The sequence below is a fragment of the Cebus imitator genome, unplaced genomic scaffold, assembly GCF_001604975.1.
Source record: "Cebus imitator isolate Cc_AM_T3 unplaced genomic scaffold, Cebus_imitator-1.0 Scaffold72, whole genome shotgun sequence".
NCBI lineage: Eukaryota > Metazoa > Chordata > Mammalia > Primates > Cebidae > Cebus > Cebus imitator.
In genome coordinates, this window is record NW_016107387.1 from 132,861 (window position 1) to 160,655 (window position 27,795).

Here is a 27,795-nt window from a genome sequence, read left to right on the forward strand (position 1 = left end):
AAGACAGAAGGACAACCTGTCAAATATGAAGTCAGAAGAGAAAGAACCAATGAGGCAGCAGGGCAGGCAGAGGTACTGAGAGAGGGCTCAGGCCCCACAACTTGCATTCAGGCCAGCTGGTCCCCAGGTCTTACAGCACGGAAGACCATAAGGTAGAAAAGGGGTCCCAAGGCCTCCTGAAACATTCCAAAATAGGTGTTAAACTCTGGCAGCTAGAATCTGCTGAGGCGAAACACTTGGTTTTATCTTCCTAAGAAGAACTGAGGTATATTTTGGAAGAAATCTTGAAAACATCACTTTTAACCACTGTCTCTTCCGCTGTCCCCTTCTCTTGGCCACCCTAAAACTAGTAAATCCATTTATCCAATTAGGACCAGCGTTGCAAGCAGATATGGAGCTTTGTTAAGTGGAAGGTGTTCAAGGACACTGGCTGCCTGTGTTATATGTAACTAGTGATGATACAAAACTGGCAAAGAAATGGGTTTGGCGGTGTCATAAACAAACTACTTGATTTTGCCTCTGCCAAGTCCCATTTACCAGTGTGAATATCCAGAATGGAAGCCATGGGTTCCTGAGGCTGTGAGGTGGCTGCGCTGACACAGCTTAAAGGGTTTGGCTCCCAGTAGTTTGGCTCTCAGTTAATAGGGATAAACTCCATGGTGAGAAGCTGACAGCAAAGGGTAAGACAGCTCCATTATGACCCCTCTGGAGCACTTCTCTCCAGACTTCCTCAGATGCAGGAGCTCTTTAGCCAAATGCACCACGACTCTAGATTTATCAATGAGCATCTGGGATGCTTCCTAAGTGATGTGATGTAATCAGATTCATCAAGTGTATTCAAATTCATCAAGTGGTCCCAAGCCATTAAGGACTCTGATAAATAATTCTATCATAAAGGCCCCAGAGCTGAAGTAAAAGGCAGAAAACCACAGGGTCAAGTGTTTTCACAGGAACTGGATTTAGTAAACAGAAGCTGCAAAAGGATGTTTCTATTAAACACCTGCAATTATTGTAAGGCCACAGTCTTTTCTGGAATGGATGTGTCAAAAGAGCTAATAATTTCTTGTGTCCCTGGAAGTTTTAGGATGAATTTAAATAGGAGGAAAACAGGAAGAGCAGTATTTTCCCAAACATAAGACAATCATTTTTTAAACTATAAGTGATACCTCAGACATATGGAATTGGTATTTTCTTTTTTTCCTTTGTGTCTGTTCCCAGACTAGAAATAAGCAACCAAAGTAAATGCCTGGCAGGCTCTCAAGGAAGCACAGCTTTACCTTGCACCAGTGTTAGAAGCCCTCAGAACAGTGACGGAGGCAACGAGATGAAGACAAGACATTCCTCTCCCAGCAATGTGAGAGACACCTGATGACTGCTGGGAGGAATCAGTATTTTACACCAGAAATCAACATAACTAAAACTTAAGTACTGTCCTCTGTATTCTCCTTGGGAAAATGAAACAAATTGATAATGTAATTGCATTGATTTTATTCTCATTAAATGGTATTTTAGCTATAAATGTTTTCCCCTTTGATTTAAAAAAACTCATAGAAAATTTCTATGTTGCTTAAAATGTAAAGGGATTTTACTGTAAGTATTTCAAAAATAGTTATCTTACTTGTTTGTTAAACATATTCAAGGTCACTTTCTCCATCATCTGAAACAACATAGACGAAAGGGAGCTCAGTAAAAAACAGGGAAGCAGCACCAAGACTGGCACTCCAAGCTGTAACAGGACTGGATGCATTTTCATTTTCTTCAAACAGTGGAACTGCAGTTTATTCAGTTTATTTAGGTCAGCCCTAAGGTAAAACTATATTATACTCAAAATTATCCTTTAAAATCCCATGAACTCATCCATAATGTCACAGGTTATATATGTACAATTTTCCAGAATTGAGAATCACTCAGTTAAATTAAAAGAGGGAACAAAAGAAAAGCCTATATTTAGATGGCTGGACATTCAAACCATTCTGCCTTAAAGGAGACTCTCAGTAAAGGAGAGGTGGAGAATTCTATGGGGTTCTGTTTCCCTGTAGGGTTTACTCTATTCTGTCTTCCTGCTACAAGCATCAGCAGCCTGGCTAAACAGAAATGCATTTCTGTTGGTGGTGGCTGTGAGAAATAACTGTTTGGCGGTTGACCAAACAGGGAAGCTGCACCTTCTCTGAGAATATGTTCTAATGTCTCCTTTGCCCCTCTCCTTTATAATGAATTACAGGTAGACAGAGCTATAGAACTGTAACAAAGGTGAAGATACACATAGGCCATAGAGGCAGGAACAGTTTACAGAAGAGTAGGCAACGGTAGCCAGCCTGAATTTTGAGTTGAGTAACAGCAGAACTTCATCTTTGCCGTGACCACCCCGGTCCAAGCTCTCATCAAGTCATGCCGGGAGCTGTCCCAAGTCTCTTTCCTGGGATTCTATGGTCTATTTTACCCAGGCAGCTGAGCGATTCCTTTAAACTAAATCTGATCACACCAGCCCCTTTTGTGCAACTCATTTCTGGCTTCTCCCACTGCACGCGGAGTTCAAGCCCTTCTGACTTCATCTCATGCCACCCTGACCCTTGTTCATTGTCAGTTACAAGCCCACTCTGGCCACTGTGCATTCCCCTAGATCTCTGCATCCCCATCCTTCAGGTCTCAACTCCAATCCTCTCCCTCCCAGCGCCTTCCCACTCTAGAGTGTTCTCTTACAATTGTTCTGGATTATCATTCCATCTCTTTCCTTGGTATCACTGATGCCTGCCTAGAATGACTTTTGGAGCTCATCTGTTCACTGCCTGATGTTCTACCTTTCCCACCAGACTGTAATGAAGGCAGGGATCAGGTCACGCTGGTTATATTCCAGCATTTAGCACAGAGCATAATATCCAGAGATGCTCAGGACACAATTCTGAAAAAAAGTAGTAACAATGATGGCAGCAGTATCATTTACTGACAGTTTTACAAAAACAGTCATTTTCTCACATAACCCTATGAGGTGGAAGGCACAATCCTCATTTTATAGATGTCTCAGAGAAGATTAGTAATATGCTCAGGGTTGCATGGTGACACAGGCAGAGGAGCTGGGCTTTGAGTTCAGCCAGACAGACCCCAAAATCTTACGTTCCACAACCTACAGCATTCCATTCCCCAAGGAAAAACCAAATGCTCTCAAAACCTAGTCTAAAATAGACCCTAATTTTTAATACACAAATTTACCCATTTCAGTTATACAGGTAGTTCTGAGTTAAAAAAAAAAAAAAAAAGGTGGACATAGTGTAACCACCACCACAGTCAAGATACAGAACATATAAATTTACCTTTTCAAAAAATTTCTTATGCTCCTCTGTAGCCGATTCCCTCCTGTCACCCCTCCAGTTCCTGGTAACCACTGATCTGACTTCTGTGCCTAGTTGTGGCTTTCCAAAATGTCATATAAATGGACTCATACAGCATGTTGTCTTTTGTCTCTGTCTTCTTTCACTTAACATAGTGCTTTTGAAACACACCCATGTCACTGCATGTATCAGTGGTTTGCTCCTTTTTATTTCTGAGTAGTATTTCGGCTGTAATTTGTTTATCCATTCACCAGCTGAGGGATGTTTAGGCTATCTCTAGTGATAATTAAGCTAATATTCATGTACAGATCTTTGTATGGACATGTGTTTATCCATACATACAGAGGAGTGGGATTATATGGTAAATTTTGTTTAAATTTATTAAAATCTGACAAACTGTTCTCTTAAGTGATTGTACCATTCTGCGTTTACACTAGCAATATATGAGAGTTTCAGTTATTCCACACCTTTGTCAGCACTTGGTATTGTTGTTTTCAATAAATGTTCATTATTCTAATAGGTGTATAGTGGTATTAGACTGTGTTTTTAATTTGTATTTCCCTTAATGATTACTACTAATAAAAATCTTTTGTTTATTTAACATCTGTATTTCTTCTTTGGAGTAGTGCCTCTTTAAATCTTTTATGCACTTTTTTTTCTGGTTTTTTTTTTTTGAGACAGGGTCTTGCTCTGTCACCCAGAGTAGACTGCAGTGGCGTGATCTTAGCTGACTGCAACGTCTGCTTCCCAGGCTCCAGTGATCCTTCCATCTCAGTCTCCCAAGTAGCTGGGATTACAGGCACATGCCACCATACCTGTTTAATTTTTTTAAAAAGTTATGTAGAAATGAGGTCTCACTATATTGCCCAGGCTGGTCTCAAACTCCTGGCCTCAAGCAATCCTCCTGCTTCAGTCTCCTAAAGGGTTAGGATACAGGCGTGAACCACTGTGCCCAGCCCCTTGTGTCCACTTTTCAAGATGTTTTCTTAATGAGTTTAAGGATTCTTTCTATATTCTGTACATCAGTTCTTTATCATATCTATATTTTACAAATGTTATCTCCTACTCTGTGGCTTATCTTTTCATTTTAAGTGTCTTCTGAAAAGCAGAAGTTTTTAATTTTGATGAAGTAGTTTATCTACTTTTCTTTCATGGTTTGTGGTTTTTGTGTTTCATCAAAGAATCCTCTGCCTAGCCCAATATCACTGGGGAGCAGCTAATGTTGCCATGCTGGAGGTGGAATTCCACAGCTGATTTTGGTATACTGACCTTGTATTCTATACTCTTGCTAAATTTACTTATTACTGCTAGTAGCTTTTCTGTAGATTCCTTTGGATTTTCCATGTAAACAATCACATTGTGAGCGGAATTTCATTTCTTTCTTTCCAATGTATGTGCCTTTTATTTCTCTCTTGCCTTACTATATACTAGTTACGAGTCCAGAACCAGCTGGACCACGGTCCAATTCTGACAGAACAGCCCTCACAGTGTAGTCTGGTCCGCACATTTTCCTCAACCTCTTCCCAGTTTTACTTCATCACAATTCTTCTGTACAAATCCTTCACTCTACAGCTGGCTGGGTTGTCTATTTTTATCCTTAAACATACATTTTGCACTCCTATCTTTGCACCTTTGATCACCATGTTCATCTTGCCTGACACGGTCTTTGCTTCATTCTCTATCTATCTAAAGTCTATCTGCCTGTCAAGCTCTACAGCCTGTCTCTCTATCTTAATGCTCATTTTGTCTCTTCATTCATTCTCCACTCCTGTCCGAAGAGCCTTCTCATTGCCTTGACAGCAGATGCCATGTATTCCTCCCTTGATGTATTTACTTCTGTATTTCTCCCACCTGGGGGCAGGTGATGCCTTTTGCTATCATTCATTCATCTGTCCATCCATCCATTATTAAGCATTAGCTACCTGCCAGATATAATGGCTAGCATGCAAGCTCCACAACAGCAATAATTTTTTGTCTGTTTTGTTCACCTCTGTAATCTAGTATTGAAAATGGTGCCTAAAACTGTTCATGAGGCAGGGCAGTAATACCCAGAATGTACAAGGAATTCAAACAATGCAACAGTAAAAACAAACAAAAAACCAAATAATGCCACTGAAGTGTGGGCAAATGACATGACATTTTTTGAAAGAAAACATACAGGCCAGGCATAGTGACACATGTCTGTAATCTCAGGCCAAGACGGAAGGATCACTTGAGGCCAGGAGTTTGAGACCAGTCTGGGCAACATAGTGAGACCCTGTGCCTTCAAAAATTTTTTTAAAAAATTAGCTGGGTGCATTGGCTTGCACCTGTAATTCCAGCAATTAAGAGGCTGAGGCAGGAGAATCACTTGAGCCCAGGAGTTCAAGACCAGCCACAAAAAGTAAAAAAAAAATTACCTAGGCACAGTGACTGGCACCTGTAATTCCAGCTACTTGGGAGGCTGAAGTGGGAGGATCAGGAGTTCAGGAGATTGAGGGTATAGTGAGCCGTAGTCCTGCCACTGCACTACTCCAGCCGGGGTAACAGAACAAGACCTGTCTCAAAAAAAGAAAAAAAAAAAAAAAAAAGACATACAAATAGCCAAAAGATATATGAAAAAATGCTCAACATCACTAATCATCAGAGAAATGCAAATTAAAACCACAATGAGATATCATCTTACCCCAGTCAAAATGGCTAATGTTACTATAAAAAGACAAAAAATGAAGATGTTGATGAGGAGGCAGAGAAAAGGGAACTCTTACACAAGGGAACTCTTGATGGGCATGTAAATTAGTATAGCCTCTATGGAAAACAATATGGGGAAGCAGACATGGACAAATGGAAAAAACTGAGGGTATCCTGCTTTATGACAATGCACTCTCTCAGAGATTAACCCATTTCCATGAGAATGCCTATAGTCTCCTGAGAGAAGAAGCAAACTTACCATGACACAGCATCAAGCCATTCATGAAGAATCTGATCCCATAACCCAAATACCTCCCACTAGGCTCTACCCCCAACACCAAGCATTAGGGATCAACTTTCAACACAAGCTTTGGTGAGGAAATCAAACCACATCCAAAACAAAGGATTCAGCCTTCCATGTGAGTCCCTAATATGTGACATATGAACTCTAAGGTGTATTCTTTGCCAGATATAAAAGGAGTCTCAAAGCTTAACTCTCTCATTACAATAATCATTATAGCCAGGACGATTTGCCAGAAATGTTCAAACAAGTCAGTCTGTTTGCCCACATGGTCTCCCCAACCATGTGGAACTGAGTCAATTAATACTCTTTTCTTTATAAATGACCCAGTCTCAGGGAGTTCTTTATAGCAGTATGAAAATGGACTAATACAGAAAATTGGTACCAGGAGTGGGGTACTGTTATAAAGATAACTGAAAATGTGGAAGCGACTTTGGAACTGGGTAATGGACAGAGGTTAGAAAAGTTTGAAGGGGGTCAGAAAAAGATAGGAAGATGTGGGAATGTTTGGAACTTCCTAGAGACTTGTTGAATGGTTTTAACCAAAATGCTGATAGTGATATGGACAATGACATCCAGGCTAAGGTGGTCTCAGATGGAGATGAGGAACTTATTGGGAGCTGGAGTAAAGGTCATTCTTGCTATGCTTTAGCAAAGAGACATTATGCCCCTGCCCTAGAGATCTGTAGAACTTTGAACTTGAGAGAGATGATTTAGGGCATCTAGCAGAAGAAATTTCTAAGCCGCAAAGCATTCAAGAGGTGACCTGGCTTTTTCTGAAGGTGTACAGTCATATACATTCACAAAAAGATGGTCTGAAGTTGGAACTTATGTTTAAAAGGGAGGCAGAATGTAAAAGTTTGGAAAATTTACAGCCTGACCATGCGGTAGAAAAGAAAAACCCATTTTCTGGGGAGAAATTCAGGCTGCCTGCAGAAATTTGCATAAGTAACGAAAAGCGGAATGTTAACTGCCAAGAGAATGGGAAAAATGTTTCCAGAGCATTCCAGAGATCTTTGCTGCAGTCTCTCCCATCACAGGCCCAGAGCCATAGGAGTGAAAAATGGCGTGCTGGGCTAAGCCCAGGCCCTGCTGCTCTGTACAGAATCGGGACACGGTGGGCACCCTGTGTCCCAGCCGTTCCAGCTCTAGCTGTGGCTAAAAAGAGCCAAGGTACAGCTCAAGCCATGCCTTCAGAAGGTGTAAGCCCCAAGCCCTGGTGGCTTCCACACAGTATTGGGCCTGTAGGTGCACAGAAGACAAGAGTTGGGCTTTGGGAGCCTCCGCCTAGATTTCAGAGTATGGAAACACCTGGATGTCTGGGCAGAAGTCTGAGAAGTCTGAGCCCTCATGGAGAACCTCTGCTAGGGCAATGTGTGGTTGAAGCCTCCCCCAGCAGAGTCCCCAGGGGAGCACTGCCTACTGGAGCTATGAGAAGAGAGCTACCATCCTCCAGACCTCAGAATGGTAGATCCACTGACAGCTTGCACAGTGTGCCTGGAAAAGCCACAGGCTCTCAACTGCAGCCCATGAAACCAGCTGTGAGGGCTGTACCCTGTAGAGCAGGAAGAGAACTGTCCAAGGCCTTGGGAGCCCAACCCTTACATCAGTCTGTCCTGGATGTGAGACATAGGATCAAAGGAGATTATTTTAGAGCTTTAAGATTTAACAATTGCCGTATTGGGTTTTGGACTTTCATGAGGCCTGTAGCCCATTTGTTTTGGCCAATTTCTCCCACTTGGAATGGGAGCATTTACCCAATGCCTGTACCCTCATTGTATCTTGTAAGTAACTAATTTGCTTTTGATTTTATAGGCTCATATTGAAAGGGACTTCTCTTGTCTCAGATGAGACTTTGAACTTGGACTTTTGAGTTAATGCTGGAATGAGTTAAGACTTTGAGGTGCTGTTGGGAAGACATGGTTGTGTTCTGAAATGTGAGAAGGACATGAGATTTGGAGGATCCAGGGGCAGAACGGTATGGTTTGGCTCTGTGTCTCCACCAAGTCTCATTTCAAATTGTAATCCTCATATGTTGAGGGAGGAACTTGGTGGGAGGTGGTTGGATCATGGGTGTGGTTTCCCCATGCTGTTCTCATGACAGTGAGTTCTCACAAGATCTGATGGTTTAAAAGTTTGTGGCAGTTCTCCCTTTGCTTTTTCTCTCTCCTGTTAGCATGCAGGAAGGTGCTAGCTTCTGCCTTGCTTTCTACCATGATTGCAAGTTTCCTGAGGCCTCCCCAGCCATGTGGAACTGTGAGTCAATTAAACCTCTCTTCTTTATAAATGACCCAGTCTCAGGTAGTTCTTTATAGCAGTATGAAAATGAACTAATAACACTGCCTAATTGATTGACTCTCTCTTTCATGAAAGATTTCTCTGCAGCATGCAATGCTATTTGATAGCATTTTACCCACAGTAGAACTTCTTTCAAAAGGAGTCAGTCCTCTCAAACTCTGCCACTGCTTTATCTACCAACTTAATATAAAATTTTAACTCCTTTGTTTTCATTTCAACAATGTTCATAGCATCTTCATCAGGAGTACATTAGGTCTCAAGAAACCACTTTCTTTACTCACCCATAAGAAGCAATTCATCATGTGTTCCAGTTTTATCATGAGATTGCAGCAATCCAGTCATATCATTAGGATCTACTTCTAATTCCCAATCTCTTGCTATTTGCTTCATATCTGCCTCCATTGAAGTATTAAACTCCTCAGTGTCATACATTAGTTGGAAGCAACTTCTTTCAAATTCCTATTAATGTTGACATTTTAACCTCCTCCCTGAATCATGAATGTTCTTCATGGCATGTAGAATGGTAAATCCTTTCCAGACAGTTTTCAATTTGCTTTGCCCAGATCCATCAGAGGAATCATGATCTATGGCAGCATCCTTACAAAATGTATTTCTTAAATAACACTAAAAAGTCGATCATGCCTGGAATCCCAGCACTTTGGGAGGCAAAGGCGGGCAGATCACGAGGTAAGGAGTTTGAGACCTGCCTGACCAACATGGTGAAACCCTGTCTCTCCTAAAAATACACACAAAAAAATTAGTCAGGTATAGTGGCACATGTCTGTAATCCCAGCTACTCAGGAGGCTGAGGCAGGATAATCTGTTGAACCCAGGTGGCAGAGGTTGCAGTGAGCAGAGATCATGCCACTGAACTCCAGGCCTGGCCAACGGACGGAGGCTCTGTCTCAAAAAGAGTCAAAATGACTCTTTGATCCATGGGTTGTAGAATGGATGTTGTGTTGGCAGGCATGAAAACATTAATTTCCTTGTATATCTCCATCAGAGCTCTTGGGTGACCAAATGCATTGTCAATGAGCAGTAATATTTTGGAAGCAATGTTTCCCTCGAGCAATAGGTTTCAAAATATTCAGTAAACTATGTTGTAAACAGATGTACAGGTATCCAGGCTTTGTTCTTCCATTTGTAGAGTACAGGCAGAGTAGATTTAGTGTAATTCTTAAGAGTCTTAGGATTTTTGGAATGGTAAATGAGCATTGGCTTCAACCTAAAGAGCATCAGCCTTAACCTCTAATGAGAGTTAGCCTATCCTTTGAAGTTTTGAAGCCAGGCATTAACTATTCCCCTCTAGCTATCGAAGTCCTAGATGGCATCTTTTTCCAATAGAGGGTTGTCTGGTCTATATGGAAACTCTATTGTTTAGTGTGGCCACCTTCATCAATGATCTTAGCTAGATCTTCTGGACAACTTGTTGCGACTTGCCCATCAGCACTCGCTGCTTCACCTTGCACTTTTTGTTATGAAGATGGCTTATTTTCTTAGACCTCATGAACCAGTCTCTGCCAGCTTCAAACTTTTCTTCTGCAGTTTCCTCACCTCTCTTGGCCTTCATAAAACTGAAGCGAGTTAGGGCCTTGCTCTGGATTAGGCTTTGGTGTGAGGAAATGTGGCTGCTTAGATCTAGCCAGATCACTAAAGCATTCTCCATACTGGCCATAGGACTATTTCACTTTCTTATCATTTGTGCATTCACTGAAGTAGCACTTGTAATTTCCTTCAAGAACTTGTCCTTTACATTCACAACTTGGCTGTCTGGTGCAAGAGGGCCTAGCCTTCAGCCTATCTCAGCTTTCAACATGCCACCTTCCTTATTAGGCTTAATCATTTCTAGCTTTTGACTTAAAGTGAGAGAAATGCAATTCTTCTTTTCAATTGAACACACAAGACTACTGTAGGGTTATTAATAAATTGGACTGATTTCAAAACTGTTGGTTCTCAGGGAATAGGGAAGCCCAAGGAGCAGAAGACAGGTGGTGAAACTGTCAGTTGGTGGAGCAGTTAGAACACACACAACTACTTACCAATTAAGTTTGCTGTCTTCTATGGGTCCAGTTTGTGATGCCTCAAAACAATTACAACAGTAACATCAAAGATTGCTGGTGACAGATCACCATGTCAGATGTAATCACCAAAAAGTTTGAAATATTGTATAAATTATGAGAGTGTGACACAGAGACACAGAGTGAGCATGTGCTGCTGGAAAAATGGCACCAACAGACTTGTTTGCTGCAGGCTTGTCACAGATCTTCAATTTATAAAAAATGTAATATCTGTGAAGCATAATAAAGCAACATGCAATAAAATGAGGTATGCCTGCATACCTGTAAATTGTAATAATTTAGATATATTACACTTTACATTTATATGCCTTTTTAAAATCCTCTAAGTAAAATAAGCGAAGCCAATTAGTATGGCATAGCCTTAGAAATAAGGAAATTCTGTGAGCATCATAATCATCATATTTCCCTCTGTACAGGGTTGCATATAGTTATTATCCAAACTGGGCACTGTTGAAAGGGAAAGAGGACATTATCAATAATTCTATTGGGGTAAACCAGGGCTGTCCTGGGCAAACCCATTTGACCTTCAACCCATTTACAATCATACTATGTGGAACACTTTCCCTACAAGGTCTCTTTGATCCTAGTCATCACGTGATATGCAGGTAACAATGACACCTTCTCTCCTTTCTTTCACTGACTCAGTTCAGTCTCTGGATCTAGCTGAATAGCTAGAGATACACCTTTGGGCTATAATGCCTGGCCAAGGGCTTCTTTTTCATTTGCTTCAAGGCCACATACTCTACATGGTTCTCACTGGGATCTATTCTTTGGCATTTTGTCTATGGCTTGCACAAAGGGATGCCTTAGAAACCTGTTGTTTGTTTTCCTCAATGGACTGCTGTAATCCCAAATGTTGAAATCTTGAAAAATCAAAATCCTTAAAGTCTAAAATCCCAAAAGATCAAAATCCAGAAAATACAATTCTGGAAAAAATAATTTAAAAATTACTTTAAAGATATTTATGTACATTTTTAAAAAGGTGTTTGAGAAACATATAAAAACAAATAGAACACTTTATACGCCACTTTACAAAAAATAGGCAATAAAAAGATATACGTTTGTGCAAGCATAAACACTTAAATATACTAATGACAGTCACATGGGCATAACAGAAGCAAACAAACCTTATTTATAAAGAAAGAGGTCAAAAAAAGGAAATGTATAAATGCCTATCACTATGGATGGCAATTGTGTGCATCAGCAGTCTAACTGTGTACCTCTGAAATGCCATGACAAACAACCTAAGTCTTTTCACACGATTGCTCAAAAACCATGATAGGTCACTACCACCACATATGCAGTCCCCAGAGCCAAAATCTTGAGAACTTTTATCCTTCACAAATGCAGATGTATAAAAAGGACATCTCTTCATTTGTTGAGGAACTTTCAGTGTTTTTACATACGTGAACAATGCTAAAACAAGTAACGCCAAATTTGTGATAATGCACTTTTGTGGATTCAGATTTGCAAAACACACATAAAATGAATTAGGACTCTAAAAGGCTTTACACAATCTATACCTCCAGAATTGGAAATGATGTGAAGATGAAATACATAGCATAGTGAATTGCAAAAACAATGCTGACAATTTAAAATCGTGAAAAAAACTGACAAGAGAGAAGGAAAAAAAAACTAAAAAGAAAATTAGACCTATGAAAAAGTATATTATAGAGACATATTATGAGTAATTGAACACAGACAGTCCATTAGAGCAGGCCGACTTTCACAATCATTACCTATAGTTTGAATTCTTGCATCACGAAGACTGCTTTTTTTTAAGAGAGAGCTCTCCTTGGAGAATACATTCACATTCATTTTCTATGTGGTTCTGATCTTTTTGAATCAAACCTTCTACGATTTGATATACACTGACATGAGCATTCCTTATTAAATTTTCCTGGCTGGCGCAGTAGCTCATGCCTATAATCCCAGCACTTTGGGAGGCCAAGGCAGGTGGATCACTTGAGGTCAGGAGTTCAAAACTAGCCTAGTCAACATGGTGAAACTCCATCTCTACAAAAATACAAAAAAAAAATTAGCCAGGTGGGGTGGCATGTGCCTGTAGTCCCAGCTACTTGGGAGGCTGAGGCAGGAGAATCACCTGAGCCCGGGAGGCTGACCCCGGGAGGCAGCAGTTGCAGTGAGCCGAGATCATGCCATTGCACTCCAGTCTGGGCAACAGAGTGAGATTCTGTCTCTAAATAAATAAATTTTCCCATCTTATGTGCCATGCTTCTATGTTATTTTGGATAAAAGGAAATCCATTCCACAAGTACCCATATACAGAACATAGATTTGGTGGAAACAATACTGGTGATCGAAGAGCAGCACCATTTCATGTCATCTTATCCTATCATGTACACAATTATTTTCAAAACAGACAGTAACTTTGCTGGCTTCTGCAGGTTTAATTTATTAAAAGCTTCTGGAATGTCATAAGTTGGCAGGAATGCCAATGCAGGCAAATAATGTATTTTTAAAGTGAGGTTTTCAGTTTTCACTGTTGCCAAATTGTGTAGCCAACCCACTCATCTGAATTTTCTGCCAAATGCATTGGGCTGAATGGAAAAAACAAACTTTATTGGTAACATCTTAAAATTCACTTCAGATGCCTTGATCGCACCTAACTCTGTATCTGTCATTATGGTTTGAGGATTCAATTACAGTCCATTTTCTTTTGCAAAATCCTCCAAATCTTCAAATAAGTGTTTATAAACGGCTTCACATTTTCCAGTCATTAATACATAAAGGAGGGAAGAAATTCTAGAATTTGTGGGTCTAACAGGTGCATAAATTCTATATAGTTGATAAAAAACAGTGGGGACAGTTTTGAAAGTGCCATCCATTAACCAATGTGAAGCATGACCAATTCACTTTCTTTATCTGTTCTCTTCCAGCCTCAAGCCAACTGGATGTGACCCACCAACACTGAGGCAAATCTTCCCTATCTATTCCACTCAGATTCACACACTATTCTCCTCTGGAAATACCCTCACAGACACATTCAAAATAATGCTTTTCCTGATTTCTAGGTATTCTTTAATCTAGTCAAGTTGACACCTATACCCCTGTCAACCTGGCATCCATATGCATCTCTTTAACCATACTTACTTTCAAATAAAGATAAGGAGAGTGTTGCCAGTTACAACAACTAAGGCCCCAATATACCCTCCTGAGTACTGATAATCTGTGCTTCCACCACACTGGACAAAGTAAGATGGGCTGTCAGTAAAATGATGAGCCTTTATCTGATTATGCTTAAAGACTACTTGCTGGGCCTATTCCTACACTTCCCTGACTCTAAAGAAGGGTATAATTTCACTGAGGAAAAAAGACTGAACAGAAATTCCAAAGCATTACCAGTGGTGAGAGCAGCTTTTAGCTTGTGCGGTAGGTGACAGACTTTGCGTTTTCCCCTCTAAAACAGGTCTATTCAAATAAAAGTACTTCTGACAGTTTCTAAACCTCAAACTCAGCACAGACCTTTGTTTATATTTCACAAAAAGGAAATAAAATATCAGTAGATGTATTTTGTTCTTATATCTTTTCATCTGGTTCTACTGCCCTTTTTAATATAATGATATTTTAAATTCATTGAGAAATGTCTAAAGACAGCTAATATTAAAATCATTTTGTATAGATTAATCTGACTGCATATACATTTGCTTCCTGTATTTTTTTATTTAAATATGTGTGATCATTTGATTCACAAGTGTTACCACAATAAATTTTAAGCTCCATGGGGGCATTATCTGGAAACATGAAGAAAGAATCCAGTGATTTATTACAGTCAGTATAAACCATTTGGCCCTTTTTATTCTTCTAGGCTTGTAATATATATTAGGTGAAAAAGAAAAGTTTTTTAAATGCTAGTTTAGAAGTCTCCAGGAAGTAAAATGTTTAATTATTAACCATTAGTGATATTAAAATATTTATATGCCTTTTAGTTCTACTTAATTGAAATTGGTAGAAAGGAGAGTAATGGAGGCAGTACTTTACTGGGCATAAAACAGCATTATCAATTTATCTGAAAAAGTAAGATTTCAGACATTTCCTTCTTCTGAGTCCCTAGATGGATATGTCTGAAAATCATTTGTGTTAATGCAATGTTTTTATCTTCAGCCACTACAAATGAAAGAAAGTCTATGTCTCAAAGTGGAATTTAAAAAAAAATCTATCACATAAGTTACGACCATAAAAGAAATCCTGCCATTCTTACATCCATCTTAAGTGCTTGTAACACGTTTTGGTTAGAGGGGGAAAGTATTGCATTTCTATACCAATTTGTTTCTTTGTGGGTATTTTATTTTCACTTCACAGCCGAAAGCAAAATACCAGGAAATGATTCAGAGGAACAAGCAAATGAATGTTTTATAACATGGAAGAGACTTGCATTCGCGATTTTACCTGATCTGTCCACGAACCAGAGGTCTGTTCTTTGTCCTATTCATGTTTGAGTCAAATGGTACCTCAAAAAACTGTGAAAAGAAATTAAAAAGACAGAAAACATTAACTATAAAACAGTTCTTTTCTTCTGCATTAGTACTGAAAATTTTTTCTATATTAAACTTCATTTTAATTTTGATAGTATAAATCAATACCCTCGCACTTTTTGAAGAAAAATTCCAAAAAAAAAAAAAAAAAAAACCAACCAATTTACACTAAGTGTCAGGAATTATCTTCTTTTATCCACTTTGAAATGTCCCTTGGTATACTCAGAGGATTATCTCTAGGACCCCCTATGTGTGGATAACCCAATCCGCACATACTCAACTCCCGCAGTAGGCTCTCCAGAACCCGCCTATGAGAAACGTTGACCCCTCTTTATATTCAAGTTTCACATCCTGCAGTCTGTGTTTGGTTGAAACAAATCCTTGTATAAGTGGACCCATGCAGTTCAAATCTGTGTCATTCAAGGGTCAACCGTACAGTTTTAGGTTTAAAGCATCAGTGTTGTAAATGATTTCAGAATCTTTCACACAATCCAAAGCCTGTGAATCAACCAAGAATCAACTGACTCTGGGGAGTGGGCTACTGAAGTCAAGAACCAGCGCTGATGTAATTAAGATCTCAGATGAATTTGAGGTTATACCGCAATGAAGGTAACCATCCTATTCTGCCCACGGTAGTTCTAATTGACACCTTGGCATCATTAACAGCAACCTCTTTCATTCTGAAAGCATCCCAGCTTGGATAATCGATTGGTATGGTCACCCTAACAATGAAGTCTGGTTTAAATTGTTTACCTATTAAAAGACTAGGCCCAAGGGATTACCAAAACTCATTTTCCAAAGCCTTGACAAACTGTACAGTATGTTCTTAAATTCGTTATTCATGTCTCTTGTCTCCTTTTTTGACAAAACATAGTACTCAAAAAAATGTGCTGATCAGGTTATTATTTAAGAATATCTTTGACTAAATGGGCTAGAACCAAATCAATAGATGAAACACAAATTCAGTGGAAGGCTGAAGTCAGTATTTCCCCAGCTATGTTCCCTTACAGTCCATGGAGTTGCTGCCAGGAAGAACGACTCTATGGTCAAATCTTATTAATACGATAAAACCTCTGAGAAATCCCAAAGTGAAGAAACCCAATTAACTTACTTAGGCAGTGTTTCCCGAAGTTATTTGACCAAGAAACCTTTTTTCAAGAGAAACATAAATAACAGATTTCAGAAGTTCCTGGTCTGACTAGATTTGAGCGATAGGGATCATTTCTTACTCATTTCTATATGAACGATAGCTCTTCTACTTCCCTTACAGATGGCTCTGCTTTTGTCAGGCCAAGCACTAGATACTGGGACAACAGCCTCACAGATTGCTTACCTCACAGAAATGCATAAGATCTAACCCCGATATCAGCCTGATATGATTTGGCTCTGTGTCCCCACTCAAATCTCATCTTGAATTGTACTCCCATAATTTCTACGTGTTGTGGGAGGGACCCATTGGGAGATAATTGAATCATGGTAGCGGTTTCCCCTATACTATTCTCGTGGTAGTAAATAGCCTCATGAGATCTGATGGTTTTATAAGGGGAAAACTGTTTCCTTGGTTCTCATTCCCTCTCTTACCTGCTGCAATGTAAGATGTGCCTTTTGCTTTCTGCCATGATTGTGAGGCCTCCCCAGCCATATGGAACTGTAGGTCCAATTAAACCTCTTTCTTTTGTAAATCTTTATTTTTGCCTAATCTCAAGTATGTCTTTATCAGCAGCAGGAACACAGATGAATATACAGCCGTTATATCCTGCATAGTGGTTCTGACATTCTGATCAAACTTTGACTGATATAAACTTCTCTTACTTTGAACAGAGCCATTGCTTAGAAGTATTTAGTTTTTCAATATATTCATCTTATCTAACAATCTAAATGGCTGACTTCCTGAGAAATGTGAATTCATAAGTCTTAATGTTAAGGGGAAACGGTATAGTACCATGCACGCAGGCACTCAATAATTTATTTAATAAACCATCAGTGCAAATAAACATATATATCTGCAGGCTGCTCTGTGTTATTTTAAAATGATGCATAATTTATATAAGTGCTGAAAAATTATTTGCCTGTTAGAATCTATATTCTTTATTGAATTAGTTGAAGTTATATGTAATTAAAAGATTCTGCCTGAAACATTCACATTCCTTCCCTTCCCCAATATTCAAATACATTCTGTAGGTATTTGAAATTATTTTTTCTCATGACTTGATATATGTACTATTAATTGAATTTCAGGGGATAAAAGAGGATTCCAGTTACAAATCAAGTGATTTAAATGCTTGTAAGGTGTTACCTAATTTAACAAACTTGTGGTTAAGTAACTGTTTTGGCAGTTCTCAAGTGTATATATGTGTGTGTGTGTGTGTGTGTGTGTGAGAGAGAGAGAGAGAGAGAGAGAAAGAGTGTGTGTGTGTGTGTGTGTGTGTGTGTCTGTGTGTAGTTCAGGAATTCTAACGTATCATTTCATCTGGGTGAAAAAAGATACTATCTTTTCTATGTTTCTGGCACGTCATCCATGGAAGGATAGAAACACAGCAATTGAACTCCAGGATGCCATAACTTGGCAGCAGCATCTGACTCCCATGAATGCTTAAATTCTGCAGGACAAGCAACATCTGGGCAGAAATACCATGCTAACCAAGACTCATGGTTCATTTTAGTGAGGGCTTGACAATTCTTCCTAGCACCAAAGGATCTGAGCTCATGATGCTACTTGATTCTGTTCTTCATGCATTTTCTATAATGCTTTCAGTTAGGCTTGCTGCTTTGGTTTAGATATTTAAACCACATTTCCCAAACATAAAGCATTGTATATTTCGATGGGCAATTTAAACACTTCAACAACTATTTCAGAACCTATATACAGCTGGATTTAGTCTATTCATTTTTTTCCCTGTGCTTTATAATAATTAGTTTTTCATAATGTTATCATTTTCAGTTGGCTCCAACTATTTCTGAAGCAGTGAAGTAAAAACTCTGGCAACTTGTGCTGAAAACAAAATGCAGTAATAGCAATGCTTAGAATATACTGTTTTGCCCTTTTTTTCACATACCCTCACTACTTCAGAGAACACTGAAAGTAATATGCTGTAGTAAACAGAATTTGGACAGTTGCCCAGGTCAAACTAATTCTGTCAGGGACCAATCTTGTACTGCACCTGCCTTCTTCTAGTTGAAGGCTCTGTTCATGGTCTCAAATGCTAGAGAATCCAGTACCTTACCCTACTGCTGGACACAGTGATTACTGAGTGTGTTATCTGATGAAACGTCTTTCACTAGAACTTTACAAACCAAAGCCCCAGAAAACATGCCCTCCTTTCTCTTAGTTGCCTGTGGCCACAGAATGGGATACAAGGGAAACGAGGGACTGAACATTGATTCCAATGGTCAGGTTATCTCCAAGGCCTCTGCCCTTTCCAGTTAAAGTCAAACCTATAAGGATTTGACTTCTTTAACCTCCAACATCCTAATACACAAAGACTGTAAACATTTCAAACGTTAGTATTGCACAGAAAGGAATAGCACCTTTTCTTCAGAAAACAACTTATTTTCTGTCTAGGTTAAATTTTCAAAAGAGGTTTCTTCTCAGTCTCTTTTCTTCCTAAAAATCCACCAATCTTTTAGAACTCCTTTCATTGCACATTTTTTTTTCCTTTTTGAGACGGTTTTACTCTGTCTCCCAGATAAAGCGCAGTGGCACAATCACAGCTCACTGCAGCCTCTGCCTCCTGGACTCAAGGGAGCCTCCTATCTCAGCCTCCCAAGTAGCTGGGAAGGGATTTCACATATTGTCCAGGCTGGTCTCAAACTCCTGGCCTCAAGTGATCCACCCGCCTCCACCTCCCAGAGTGCTGGGATTACAGCCATGAATCACTGCACCCAACTGTAAACTTTTCATTTTCTTCTTCAGGTTCACTTCTTCATCATCTCCCTTCCTAATCAGGCATATACTCCTTCACATTTCTTGCCTTCTGGCAATCCTGTGATCTGTTATAGTACTCAGGCTCTTGGAGTTACAAGTGACAGAAACACAACTCAAACTAGCTCAAAAGAAAATGGAGTTTTATTATTCTTAGAACACGGTTGTACCTGCTTTCAGGAAGGACAAGATTCAGAATTACAAATGATGCCATCGTGACACCGGTTCCTTCCATCTCTTAAATTGGCTTGGTTTTTGCCTGCATGAAGGCTTTTTCCATGAAGCAGGCTAAATGACAACGGCAGCCCCTGCCTTCCAGACTCCCAGCAACCCTAAAAACCAGTTTATTTCCACATAGCTCCAAGAGAAAAGTCTAGAAGCATCATGGCCATGAATCATCATGGCCAAGAAATGAGGTGGCTATCCTGTGAGCAGGGGAGGGTGTTGGTAGAGAGACACAAAGACATAGTATCACCACTAAAATCACATGTATTATTTCCTCTATAGCAAATGAAAATTTTATTTAAAAAAGGTGAGAAGATGTTCAGTAGACAGGTGCAGCTAAATTATTTATAATACACTGTAAAGCTAACAACGTCAAATCATTTCATTTCACATACACCATACATACAAAATAACTTGCCTATAGTAGAAAGGGTATTCCTAGTTTAAGTATCTGAAGGGCATTAATTGATATAAATATAGTAAGTATATTAATCTTTATCTCATATCAGTTTGGGAATCAATTTAACAGTTCTATTTAATATAGTAGTAAATGGATCATTATTTTCTCCTCATAGTCACATGATAAAAATATAAGGTGTGATTATATCAATGGATTAATATCTATTAGACACCTATTATAACATTTGTACTTTCTTATTATACATCTTTTTATATCAGTGAATAATTATTAATTTTGATATCTATTAATATATTGTTATATATGTTATAGACTAATAATACATTTTATATTATATATCTAAAATATAACATGTTATATTTTAGTATATTATATATAATTACCTAGTAATATATTCAATTTATTATAATTATATATTATACAAATAGTTAATGCTCAGATACAAAATACACTTATTAATCCTTCTAAAAGCCAATATATATTTAGTATACTTTTGAAATTTGTGAGCCAAAATGACACAGATAACAAAAATGGATAGAAATATAATTTCGTCCAAATGATGTACTTCCTAGTCCTACTTTGATTAATTACATCCTATGCAAAAGGTAGATGTATTCTGGAGATGTTTGTAAGTCAGGCTGAGAAAATACTGAATTTGATAATGTGATAATCACTTTTTCTTCCCCTATATTAAATAATGGGCACAACATTCTTCTAGAGAGTCAACAGGAAAACAAACGTGCACTCTTGGGAGTTTGTTTTTCCATCCGTCTTCTGAAAGCTGTCAACAAGTGTTTGTCGTTCCAATATGGCTCACAGCTTCCAAGGTTCAAGATAATGTCTCCATCAATCTCAGACCAAGTTAAAAGGGATGTTAAAAAAAAAAAAATAAAGCACAGGGAGAGGCACCTTATCCAGCATGATTCCACATGCCCTTACTTTTAGCTTACAAATCAGTAAAGATACCCAGTCAGCCATTACTCTCGTTACCAATGTTCCGTTGCCTTACCTAGAATAAACAAACTAAGTAAGACTCCTTCCCATTGATTTTTCCCCCTATGAGGCATTTAAAATAATGAATGTGTGTGCTCTGGCATTCATCAGAAGTGGCTTTTCACTCAACATGGCGACTGGGGCAATGTTCTCCTGTAAACAGGTTACTCACGCCATCTCTCATTAGGCTGGATTTTAAGGCTTCATCCTTAAAGGAAAAAATAAAAAGATCTAAAAGATCACCTAGCACTTCATCAGAGGCAAAGTACCATATCCTACAAGTAAAAACACTCAGAAAGTTAAACTGGTTTTTACTGGCTCCAAGAATCACTGCTACGGAACTGACCCCTTTTTCCTTCCAGAGAGATCTCAATTTTCGAGCACTGCTTTCTGAAAAAAGATGGAAAACATCAAAATATTTATAATCCTTGTCTCTGAACAGTGAGAGGAAGGCTGATTTACTATTCTTTACCATTTTGTAATTTTCAACTGTCTATAAAGGCCATGTGTTTTCTTTAAAATTTTTTTTTTTAATTTTTAATTTTTGTAGGCACATAGTAGGTGTATATATTTATAGGGCACATGAGACATTCTGATACCATCATACAATGTATAATAGTCACATAACCGCTCTTGCCTCCTTTTACCTCTCCAGGCTCTTTTCTTTCTTGCTCTTTACCTCTTTCATGCTCTCCTCTAAGAATTCTGAGCCACCTTTCGGTTTCTCAAGGACAACATGCTTTCAGTTCTTTACTCACTCTACCTGCTGCCTGTCAAGGCACATCACAGCATGGACACCACATCTACAACTACCTAGGGCTTATTAGTTTGCCCTAATATTCTACTTTTCTCTGTGCACGTGCCTAAGCAGTGGAGCTTTGCTGGAAAAAGACGCCTTATAGGACAAGGGGATTCATTACAAGTGCACAACCTTAAACTTCAAATGTGCTCTCTAGTCAACTCAATCTGCTTCTCTGCACAAAGGTTTCATATCTCATCCACTCTCAAGAATATCTGATGTTTCTACACTCCCTCTACCTCTAATACAGGGCACAGCTTTCTACTTTATTGAACACTGAAGTCTTCAAGCAGGACACTCCCTCCTTTTCCTACTATCAGCCCTACCAGTGTGTACAAACTCTTCTCTCCCAACCTCGGCTGGTAATCCTGTCCCCTTCCACCTTCTAGGAAATTTATTCCATCAATTACCCTTTTCTGTATAGCACATTTAGCCTGTTATCTTTTAACTGTATTATTCCCACTTATACCTAACTATGCTCAATTTTTCCCCATCCCAACCCCTCTCCCAAATCCCACAAATCTCCCAGCATCATTATGTGATTTTAGCACAAGGTTAGCATTTGGCAGAGGGAAAAAGAAAACTTTGGGCTCACATCGTAGCCAGCATGTTTAGTTAACAGGGGTATCCAGGGTGGGGTTAAGCTCCTTCTAAAATCTCTAAATAAGCTCAAAGGAATTTCTCCTCTAACAGCTGCCAAAGGCTACAATTCCATCTTTGCAAAAACTGTTTTAAAAACAGTTAATTCTTAAGGCCAGTTTTCGAGAACAATAAATAAATGCATTAAAGCTCACTAAAAACTTCTAATGTTAACAGATCATTTAGGTTGCAAAATTAAAAGAAAACCAAACACCTTTCAAACTAGGACTTAAAAGATCACAAAATTTTTCATACACTAGTGCTACTTCATCACAATCTAATATGAATACACGACCTTCATAGTTAATAAATCCTTGCAGGTCCCCTCACAATTATAACGCAAAATAGGCATCCTTACTGACAACATTAACAAGGAGGAAATAATGTGACAATGGTATACCCATTCTCTAAAATACTACAGAGTTGAAATGCCATCATTTAAAACAAACAACAAACAGAACATGAACATTTACTGTAGAAAAATGATATATTCAAAAAGAAAAGGTTATACCATGCGCTAATCAATAAAATTGGCAAATATACAGAGGCCCAAATACAGTTATAATATACATCTGGTCACAACACGGTGGGGGTGGAGGCCAGAGAAATCATTAAGCAACCTGAGAACTCCCAAACAAAGGAATTGTAAAATTCTGAACCATAAAGCAAAGGAAACATATTAATCCCTCAGGGGTTGCAGTATGTATTTCAACTGGGTTATCCCTTCTCTTGGAAGGACACAACAATTCACCAAAACCTAGAGTGACACAGTATCTGCACTGTAAGCTTGTGGGCACAAAGCCAGCTTGCTTTAGCACTCCTGACACCTGTTGGCTTAATCATCAGCAAAAGCATGACTCTATACAATGGAGAGAAAGGGAAAGAGGAAAACAAAAAGGAGGAGGACGGGGGAATGAGGAAAAAATACGCCTCATCCATTTTGCCTATCAGAGAACATAGAATATATCTTTAAAAGACAGTTGCATATGCTTTCTAAAATGTTCAATAACACCCTGAAAGATTTACACATTTCCTCTATGATTACAGTTTGTTTTTGAACTTCAGATCCTACCCAAATGACAAGGGAAATGATTTGGTTAGAGAGGAGATAACAGCTTTCTACAAGACTTTCATAAAAAAGTCAAAATAAATAAAGTTAATAAATGTTATAAGCTTTATAACATTTATTCTGAAATTCATATAACATTTATTCATATACTTTATAATATTTATTCTAAAGTTCATATAAACTGAACTTCAGATCCTAACCAAATGACAAGGGAAATGATTTGGTTAGAGAGGAGATAACAGCTTTCTACAAGACTTTCATAAAGTCAAAATAAATAAAATAAAGTTAACAAATATTATATTACCTAAGCAAAGTGACTTGAAACCTCTCTTTAAAGACTGTTTCTTCCATCTCTGAGATGCTGTAATGGAAGGACAAGCAATTATAGCCCATTTCAACTCAAGTAAAATTGCTCTACTGTCCATTTTCTCCACAATCCTGAAAGACTTTCTTACAAATTCCCTGAAAATGTTCTAAAATAACTTAAAAATCTTCATGTTTAAAGAGTGTATGTTTTCAAACAAATACATTACAAAATGTGCTTCTCTTTATAAATTTCAATGGAAGAAACTGGAATGATAAATGAAAACAATGACAATTTCATTAAAATAATAATAAATAATAGTATCTGCATTAAAGGATAAAATCACTACATGAAGTACACTGGGACATTTTCAAAGAGGTCTTAGGAAGACAACATGGGCAATATGCATATCTAACATAGTTGTTAATTTGAATACTCCTAACAGCTTTACAATTATTTCTAGCTTTTCTTTCAATGTGATAACTGGCAGTGGCTTTATATCTAAGGGTAGAGTTGGACCATCCACATGGTCTAGAGTTCTTTGCTGCAAGATGTAAAAAGGCTGAACATTCTCATAAGAAGGCAAGACATTTGTCATGTACAGTGGATAGGATATTGTTTGGGTAATTCCCCAGAACTCTGAAAAACTGAAGTATACAGCTTCTTCCCTGAGAGGCCAAAAACCTGGAATGTGTTACAAGCATAGTCACCATGTCCTGAGAGAGTAATATATAAATTTACCACCATAAAGAATGAAAAAAAATAACAAAGTGGTCAATCTATGGAAGAAAAGTTTTTGATATACACACAAAATATTTTCAGTACTCTTTTTAATAGCAAACTGGGAAGAAATGTTTCTTTTCTAAAATACATAGATAAAAATTCCAAATTATTATGAGTTTCTGTAAAGAAAAGATATAATAGGGTTCCCATGGTTCATCTTGAGTCTTTCAATGGTGTTTTGTTTTTAAAGAAAAAAAGACTTAATTAGTCAAAAATGGCATAAAGGGAATTTATTTCTAACTCTTCTGCCAAATACCAATTTAAGTCAGAAAGCAGGCAAATATTTTTAAATGCTCACAAATAACGGTAATTGACGTGTGACTATGACTTTATTAGCATCATTATGCAGCTAAGATAAACGGCGTGTGGTCATCAAATCCCAACATTAAGAGAACAGATTATGTATTTATCTGCTGTCTGCCTGCAACACAGTTTTCTGTCTCAGACATGATTCTTAAAATCCAGAAATATATATGATTTTTCCACGTCTGCATAACTATGTGTAAAATAGCATCTAATTTTCTGAAAAGTATGAGTTAAAGGAAGAGCATTAATGTCTTAGTAAAATACTTCCAATAGAAAAGGCTTTAATTTTACTAACTAGACTGGAGTTTTGAATACTAGTTTCAGACTAGTGGGAGGGCAGGTTTTCTAACAGAGAGGACCTGACTCCTCATTTGAGTGAAAGCAGTGCAGACAGGCTTGATATTAGCAATGACCATGTTAAAATCACAATGAAAAGCTGATCCCAGAAGAAATTCTGAACAACACTTCAAGACAGAGAAGACATTTTAAAACTTATATGAGTACACTTTCAATCAGAGATTTTACTTTACAAATATCATATGGGCCACAATTCTCTATTTAGTACAATATTTAAAAATCTTCCAGATCATATATTGTTACTCTTATGTGAGGCAGTGAAACTCTAAATTATATGTGGCAAGATGAAACATTAAACAATCATTACCACAACCACAAAATTAAAGAGATAAGTAGACTTTTTAAATATAATAAAATCAGCAATTATATAAAACAATGTTAGATAACAAATGTCTTTATAAAAAATAGTCTGCAATGCTAAATCGCCTAAGACTTACTACCTTTATTTAAGTCTATCCAATTTATAGTGACTTTTATTCCACCATAAGAATAGACTGAAATACTCCTAATTCTTATAAGAGATAAGTCTTTTATTTATTTATTTATTTTTGAGACAGGTTCTGGCTCTGCCACTGAGGCTGGAGTGCAGTGGCGCTATCTCAGCTCACTGCAACCTCTGCCTCCTGGGCTCTATGTAATCCTCCCACCTCAGCCTCCCAAGTAGCTGGGACTACAGGCACATACCACCACGTCTGGCTAATTTTGCATATTTTGTAGAGACAGGGTCTCACTATATAATCTAGGTTGGTCTCCAACTCCTGAGCTCAGGCGATCTGCCCACCTCATCGTCCCAAAGTGCTGGGATTACAGACATGAGCCACTGAGCCCAGCCGATGTAAGAGGTAGTCTTTACAGGTATAATATAAATAAGGAAAGTCATACCGGGGAGGGGTAGTTGAGATTCTGTCAACTGGCCTTTAATAATAATTATTTTGAAACTGTTTCAGATACAAAAGCAAGATCTAAAACAGATCAATTAGCACTATAACATACTTAAATGAACACTGTAACTTATAATTAAATGAACACTATAACTCATGATTAGGCTAAAAAAAATCAGACGATATCTATGTATGAATTTTGAAATGTATGAGTAACAGCAGTAAAGTAGAAGCTAGTTTGTACCAATACAATTTTTCAAAATGATAGTTCTAATAATTCAATGTACTGGAGACATCATTTCCTAATTTATCATAATGGGATGACTTATTAATTCTGTTAAAAGCTTTTTTAAAAGAAAATTACCACAAGTCAAGATTCTGAAAGCTTTGCAACAAAAAAAATCCGATATAATGTTGCAATTAAATGAAGAACAAGCTCATTAAAGATTACTGGCTGAAGATTGCTGATGACATATATTAAATTCTAGTTAATAATCTAAATTTTATATTGACTCTTCACAGGTCGATGAGATTACTATTAGAATATAAAATGTTTAACATTAAAAACAAAAACATAAATAAGAATATGAAAGTAAGAATACAATGTTTCAATATCATTTGTGAATAAAAACGAAAACTCTTCTCATGAGACATTAAGAAACTCTAAATTTAATGAGTTTAATTTATCTCTAATAAATTCCACTTCTGAAACTACATATTAAGAAAATAAATACAGAAATGGAGAAAACTACATACTAACCATAAAAAGTGTCTATTGTAGTTGTTAAAAACAGGTATGATTAGAAGAAACATTAAGGAATGATTAAAATGTGGTAAACAACTTGATAGAATATCAGGCAGTCATTTAAAATATAAGATTACTCTGAAATAATCTGGAAAAATGCCTAAAAGACTAACACAATTTACAGTTTATTATTTGTTTCAGAGCGGTAGGTCTATAATTTTTTGTTCTCTTGTTAAAAAAATCTGATTAAAATAAAAAGGAGGCAAATCATAAACAAAGAATAAATACAAATAGATGTGGCTACATGCTTTCCAAAAGATTTGCACATGGTTGGCAAATATTTTTTAAAATTGAATGTTACATTACATTGTACAAACCACATTAAATCTTTCAGGCTTTCCAAAACACATTGGAAATGTAAAATTTTCATCAAACTCTTTTGAAGGTTAGTTTGAAGAGGAAAGGTCCTTGTAAAGATGGCAATTCAAACAGATTTACAAAAGAAGCCCTACTAGAGAAGGTTTCTTTACTGTTGAGTGCTTTTCAGAATGACATTTTCTGTGACATTATTTGTTTATGGATAGCTGCAGTTCTCCATGCCTACATTACTCAGAATTTTTGTTTTATTTTTACTACTATTATAGCACATTCTAATTTGTCCAAGAAACTACAGGCATCTAGTACCGAAAGACAAGACAATCAACAAACACTGCAAGCTGAAACAGTTTCATATACTAAGTACTGGAGTCAACAAAGGGATCCTTCTAAGTACAAGGCTCCAAATGTGCCCACCTGTATTTTTTCACTTAACACTGTGATGGTTATGAATGAAATACCTATGATTGGAATTGCTATGCAACTTTTATACCTATTTATTTTATTGCCAAGAAATCTCATTTACTTATTTAGACATAAGGTATAGCTAGGTTATTTCACTTGAAACTTTCTTATAAAAATTTCAGTAATAAAATTATAAAACCTTTCATTTTTTGTCAGCTTTCTACTTGAAAAGTAGTATACATTTTCAGCTATGGGTTTAGTTTAGTGATTAAGGCAGTACATTTGCTATCAGTTGACTGCAAATTTGCTATCAATAAACAATTCATTAGACAGATACTGGCCAATATTATGAGGGTTAATTAATGTCTTAGCCTCTCATGATAATCATACAGAAGTTTATTAAAG

The 27,795-nt window shown here is 37.6% G+C and overlaps 1 protein-coding gene across 1 annotated transcript in view; it reads right to left on the minus strand.

Annotated features, from left to right (window-relative positions):
* Window positions 1-27,795, minus strand: part of LOC108306453 (protoheme IX farnesyltransferase, mitochondrial) — a 127,846-nt gene that overhangs the window by 30,909 nt on the left and 69,142 nt on the right. The window contains exon 5 of the mRNA XM_017531380.2: window positions 15,084-15,154. Coding sequence (XP_017386869.1) covers window positions 15,084-15,154 — 71 coding nt within the window. The remainder of the gene's footprint in view (window positions 1-15,083; window positions 15,155-27,795) is intronic.